Raw genomic sequence first — 6698 nt, 5'->3', positions numbered from 1 at the left:
ACTATGTGCATACATATGTACATTTGTACACAGTGCACGGACTCCGAAAAAAGTAATAGTGCTAGACTTTACACACAAAAAATTGTACAAGTTGGTAGATTTTTAGTACGTTGTTACTAATTAAATCAAGGGGAATTCATGTAAGGCGGTGTTAGCGGAGCAGCTGGACTTTTGCCTCGGGGGTTTTTAAATTCAAAATGAAGTATTTGTTGTAATTTTTGTTTCTATACTCCTGTTATAATGTTAGAAAAATTGTATTATTTTTTAAAGAACAAAAAAATGTATTTCACGCCAATCAGACATTCAACAAAATACGTATACATGACATTAAGTCCAAATCACGGCATCCGTGATCGAATGAAACTCGATGCGAATCGAATAAAATAAAATGACAGATGTTTTCTCCTAAATATATTTTAAATTGAAAAAGCGAGCTCGCTATCAAATGCCGTTATCTCATTCAGATTATCTGAAAAAGATTTTCGATTAGAAGTTGATTCTATTACGGATGCTGTAATTCTGGCCCTGTATTAATTTAGAAAGGGGCTCAAATAATTACACCTGTATGTAACTCCACTTCAAAATTTTTTGATTAAAATTTGCAGTCTCTCACAAAAAACGTATTGCAAGCGGAAAATATTTACATAAACAGCTGATAGAAATGCAATTTCATTTTTAAATTGGTTGTTATGGTCAGAGTTAATTTCTAATTTAGGTGTGTTCGATGGCAAAATGTGCATGCACCGCGTTCATTTAAATCTCTGTGCTTTCTTTCCGGAAAATATCGATAGTTTTTAGCCTTTATTGGTAAAAATGGTCGAAAATAAAATACAGCAAAAAAGTTGGTAGATCTACCAATAAAGGGGTGAAGTCCGTGCACTGTATGTACACGCTTTGAGTCGATAACAAAGAGTATTAAAACAAAACTAAGCAGTCGTAAGAGAGAAAGAGCAAACGAAAAAAAATTGCTTGATTTGCTTGACTCAGTTGATATTGGGCCATCAAGCCGAACGGACAAGCCGATTGTGTGTGATTGAAGTTTTATTTCGCTGCAGCAGCGATTCACGGTATTTTTGTTGTTGTTTTTCTACCTTTCTTCGCGAATCCGTTTCAAGCAACAAAATGTCGAACGCCCGCCAACATGCACAAACGATAGGCAAACGCGCTTTCTGGACTGAATTTTTTGCCTTATACGAAAGTTTGCCATCTTTGTGGGATCTTAATGACCCATCGTACAAAGATAGACAAAGTAAGGCACATGGCTATGAGATGTTGGTTATGAAAATGCGCGAAATTGATCCGGATGCATGTCGAGAAGATGTGCTCCGCAAAATAAACATTTTTCGTACCAATTATCGACGGGAATGTGCACGGATCAAGACGAGCTATCGGATGGGCAAACGATATACAACTTCACTTTGGTACTTTCACATGCTCAATTTCCTGCAGACACAAGAGTTTCGCAAGGATCGAAAACGTTTGCCAAATGAGGAAAAGAAAATTTTGGTATGTTTAAAGCTTAAAATTTAGCAAGTGTAATGGAATCTAGCTCTCACGAAGAATCACAAGAAATATTTTTTTATTGTTTGTTAGCCGTTTAAATTTTCTTGAAGAAATAAATATATGTACAGCCCCAAGAGCAATTTCGCGATTCAATACGGGAATCATAGAGCATTTTTTCATGAGAGCTGCTATCACGACTTGCAAGAAATTTTAATTGAACATTTATTTCAAACATCAAGTAATTCAATCATTTTATTGGTATNGCCAAATTAGCAAATATGAATGCATATCAGACAATGGAACTGAGTCAGAAGAACATTTAGAAGCAGTCCAGTACGCAGACGAGAATTCATTTCAACAACAATTCCAAAATCAATTTCATACATTATCGTTTGCAAGCCAAAATCAGCAGAACATAAAATCTACAATAGAAGGAGAATCGGATGCCGAGACTTTCCACGAGATTATCAATACCGACGATTCATCTCAGCCGCATGACGATGCCCTAGAAGAGCTGGAACTAGTAGAACATAGTTTATGCAGCAAGGATGTACTTTCAACATGCAGAGAATCTACGCCACCGGAATTTTCAGAGCAGCCAATAAAGATAACGACAAGAAAAATTACGAAAACACCATCAAAAGTAAAGTCAGACGCAAAACCACGCCATGAACGACAATCTCGGTCCAGCCGTCCTATAAGTGAAGCCTCAGAGATATTAGCCAAGTCGTGGGCCATACAGTACGAAGAAATGTCTCACGAACAGCGGATATATGCGCGAAAAGCGATTTCTGAAATTCTTTTTGAAGGCTGCCTTGGAAACTTGGGTCGTCGTAGAATTGTTCAACAGAAAGCAAATGCGCCAGAAGCTGTGGTTTCATCGCAATACGAGCAGGCTCAAATAATGGAGGAGAATGCAGTTACCGAAAATGTAACCGAGGAAACTTTATTGCATATGGACGATGACAGTCATACTTACGTTTACGGCGGTGGCAGGGGCCCCGTGCAGATCCAAGAATATATTTAATTATCTTTGTATTTCACCGAAGTATTCTAAGATTGCCACAAATATTAAAGAATGTTTGTGAATCGCATTGCTTGCTTGCTTGCATTTCAAAAATCGTCAATTTCCACTAATTTCACCTAATCCGGCTGCTGTTCTTTTTTCATTGTGCCAATGTTTTTTTTTAAGAAATGTCACACTTTGACATTTGAATACTTGCTCTATGGATGTGTTTATTTAGCTCTGTGAAGCTAACAACCGAGCTGTGTTTGTTGTTTGCGTTTGTTTTACAATTATCAATTTCTTTGTAATAAAAGCATTGTCTCCAAAGTAACGAGTTGTCGCTTCTTATACATTTACGTTCTTTGGTTAAAGATAAAATCATCTTATTCTAGTGATAAAACGGTAAGTATCTCCATATCTAGAATATGATGAATTTTTTGAATTGGATAATGAAAACGTATTGCAAAAATCTTTTTGTCAAGTTTGTCCCACATATCTATGTACCAAAAACAACAAAGTTATTTTGTTATGCAGTTGTGATGAGAATGCTAATAAATCCTACAAATATTTTATTAAAATAAGTTTAATGCACACTCAATTTTTTTTTTGTGTTAATGAGAGATCTAATTTGTTCTTAAATTAGTTAAAAAGAGTTTTTTATATAGCAATTTTTCAAAAATTGTTTAATTTTTCCCGTTAATCATGGCTACGTTTCGCAAGTTCACCATGACAGCCTTTTCAAAATATATATATATACCACGCAGGGTTGCCACTAGAATAATTTGTTTCTGACCAAAGCCAATGACAACCGTCCAAATGAAGAATACAAGTGTTTTTTTTTTTTTAATTAATTTGAAAATTAAACATTTTTTTCAAGGGCTAAAAGTCTCATAAGTAAAAATTCACAATTTATAGTCCTTACAGTAACTGTAATAATAATTAACGTGTGTAAACTTCGTTAAGCTGGTGCGCGGCTACTTAGTTAATTTGTATAGCCATGTGTCCAAAACTTCGACTTTGATACACTTTTTTCGTTCCACATAAATCATTTAATGCACCCTTTACTCTAATAGGGGATTTCCTTAAACTCGTAAAGTCTTAAACCGTGTAAAACTCTTAAGTTTACGAGGCTTTTATGGGAAAGGCCCTTTTGTGAAAAGGTGTAAATAGGTGCGTAAGGTGACTGTTTGAAAGATCAACCAGGATTTTGTGAAGCAATTTTTGTTTCGTACTATTTTCATAACATCCCGCCATCTTGTCTCTATCACTCTTGGCTAAAATACAATTAAAATTGTCGAGAATTAGCAGAAAACCTAAGTCAATACAGTTAGTGCATGAAATTCGTTCATTTTATTCGCGTATTATTTTTTTCATTTATTTTCATTGTTTTATCATACATTTTAGTATAAAAATTTCGGCCCCTCCGCAACACTGAAATTTACGAGATTGTTTGCGCATCAAATATGCCTCGTAAATTTAAGAGGGGTTCGTAAATAGAGCACCATACAAATTTTGAAAGTTCTTTTACGAGGCTTGTAAATTTACGAGCTTTAGAGGTTTGCGAGGCTTTTACAAGTTTAAGGTTAAGACCCCTTAAGTTGCCACGGGCACTGTCAATTAAGTTGTTCGATTAATTTCGAGCATTGTCCTGTGTTATTCGCTTTGACAGTTCATCGATGTTTTTTCCATAATTTTCTCTCTTTCTCTCTGTTTGCTTCTATTTTTCTACGGTCTTGCTTTAACAGCTGAGTTTTTGGAAATTTCCCAAAAAAGGGATATCTGGCAACACTTTTGCTCATCTGACACGCCCTTTAAATTCATTTTAGGATGCCAGTGAAAAATACATACATGTCTTTCTTATCTATGCATCGAAATGTACATCGATATTTTTTGATGCATCGATTTGCATAAGATTTTTCAGATAAAGTTTCACAACAAAATATATTATTAGCAAAATTGTACAAAGTTAGAGATGAATTACCGCAACTAAGCTAATTATGTTGCTAACGGAACTTTTTGGAGCCATGTAAATTTTTCGGTCAAAGTCACTTCTCTTTTTTATATAATTAAAAAGCTGGAATGATGGTTCAATATAGTACAGATGTCAGTTAAAAAAAAAACATCGATGCATCGATACATCGACTATTTATACATCGAGTGGAAAAATTTCGATGTATCGCAGCAAAACATCGATATTTTCGATGCATCGATGTTTACCGACATCCCTAATTCGTTTATCTGCCGATGGTTTTGTTTATTGCCGGCGTTTATACTACGTGAATAAACTAATTTCCTCTTTTCAATCTTATATCTGCATATACATTTGAATGAAATGGTTAATACATATTGAAGTTCGCTAGTTTTGAGACAAATTACTGGAAGGTAAAAAAATGTCACTAAACAAGGATCCGAAAAAGGATCCACAATTGTTGTCGCTGATAGATGCAGTGCGAAGCAATGAATATTTATATGATTTTCGACAAGCCTTATACAAAGATGAAAATTTAAAACGTAGAACATGGGAAATCGTGGCATTCGAGTGCGATTATAAGGATGGTAAGTTGGTTTTTCTTGTCAATACCATGAATTTCAAAAGCATTCCTTGCAGGAGCGGAAGCTAAACAAGCTTGGAACGGTCTATATGCTTCTTTTATGAAGTTCTATCGCAAAGAAGTACTACGATTTGTACGTACCCATTATGAAGAGAATGAGATTTCACTACCACAGNGAATTTAAAACGTAGAACATGGGAAATCGTGGCATTCGAGTGTGATTATAAGGATGGTAAGTTGGTTTTTCTTGTCAATACCATGAATTTCAAAAACATTCCTTGCAGGAGCGGAAGCTAAACAAGCTTGGAACGGTCTATATGCTTCTTTTATGAAGTTCTATCGCAAAGAAGTATTACGATTTGTACGTACCCATTATGAAGAGAATGAGATTTCACTACCACAGGAGCAAACTACTGATGCCACCAGCAAATGGAATTACTACAGCGACATGCATTTTATTGCGCCATTTAGAGATAAAAATAGCGACCCCGAATTGGAAAGACTTATTGAATTGGCGAAACCAATCGTTCTACGCAAAAATGAAAGGAAAATATCATCTAAAGAGCACTCAACGGCAATAACAATTGCGGCTGTCAGCTCATCTGCTGCGACACAGACGCCTGCCGAAAATGTGTTAATGGATATTCCGGCAATCAATGAAGAAAATATGACTGAAAAAGAAAAGTGCTTGCGTAGTTTTTTTGATGCTATATATCGTGCAACGCTTTCTTTACCACTTGGGTTACAAAACCTGGTTAAACGAAACACGTTAGAAGCACTGAACAAGGCAGAAATTTTAGCTGATGCTGAAATAGAAGGAGCACCGATGGAAGAAGAGGAACTGGAAACATAAACATACGCTTCGTTATATTTATACAAAACCATTAGTGCATAATGCCGGCCAGCATTTTCAATATTTTCTATTGCGGAATTTATTAATTGAATACGACATTTCTGTGAAAATCACGACGATGATATCGCTATTTTTTCGAATTTTTATTCGCTCTCGGGAAGAACTATTCCCCCAAGACGTCACGTCTTTATGATACGAAAGCTATACAGCAATTAGGGACTATTTCGATAAGAATGACAGTAACTTATGCGACAAAGTGCGGAATATCAAAGAAGATTCTTCGGTTGGTTAAATTTTTGATAAAACGCAATAGGAAATTCGGGATGCCTCTGAGTTTGCAACCACAGCCGCAGAGTCGCTTATGCCATTTTCATCCTGTTTCAGCTTAGATTACTAGCTCTAACGCACCTATGTACAGATGTATATTATTAATCGAATAACGCATCTGTTTAAAATTTAAACGTATTTTTTTTGTTTGTTATTCGAATATGATGCACGTTATGCACGTTAAATGAAAAATAAAAATAAAAAATTTAGAAAATAAATACACTGCCGATACAAAGTATTGGCACAGTAAATTTTTCACAATATATGCAACAATTTTTATTCTAATATTTTTCCGCCAATATTGTACAAAAATTTGGTTCATTCTACAACAAAAAACATAAAAACACTCCTTAAAATTCTAGAAAATCTGATTAAAAAGTTGAAAATTTGCTGAATTTTCTCGAGTTTTGCAAAAGTTTAGGAATTATATTTTTCTTTTTTTTTGTTGTGGAATGAA

General features: G+C 35.0%; 1 protein-coding gene and 1 pseudogene across 1 annotated transcript; both read left to right on the top strand.

The window, feature by feature from the left end:
- Nucleotides 1–858: 858 nt before the first annotated feature.
- On the top strand, nucleotides 859–2597 carry LOC108377519 (uncharacterized; annotated as a pseudogene).
- Nucleotides 2598–5253: 2656 nt separating this feature from the next.
- On the top strand, nucleotides 5254–6464 carry LOC108377520 (uncharacterized). The gene is made up of 2 exons (XM_017633784.1): nucleotides 5254–5293; nucleotides 5346–6464. The coding sequence occupies exon 2, from the start codon at nucleotides 5390–5392 to the stop codon at nucleotides 5912–5914; it is 525 nt and encodes a 174-aa protein (XP_017489273.1). The 5' UTR covers nucleotides 5254–5293; nucleotides 5346–5389; the 3' UTR covers nucleotides 5915–6464.
- The last annotated feature ends 234 nt before the right edge of the window (nucleotides 6465–6698 follow it).

This window comes from Rhagoletis zephyria, unplaced genomic scaffold (genome assembly GCF_001687245.7).
Source record: "Rhagoletis zephyria isolate East Lansing unplaced genomic scaffold, Rhagoletis_zephyria_1.1 Rzeph_scaffold_12238, whole genome shotgun sequence".
In the NCBI taxonomy this organism is placed as follows: Eukaryota; Metazoa; Arthropoda; class Insecta; order Diptera; family Tephritidae; genus Rhagoletis; species Rhagoletis zephyria.
The sequence above is the reverse complement of the archived record's forward strand: the minus strand, read 5'-3'. Positions and strand labels throughout refer to the sequence as shown.

Bases quoted from the DNA above. Each gene is read 5' to 3' on its own strand.
- LOC108377520 (XM_017633784.1), top strand. From the start codon at position 5,390: ATGAAGTTCTATCGCAAAGAAGTATTACGATTTGTACGTACCCATTAT.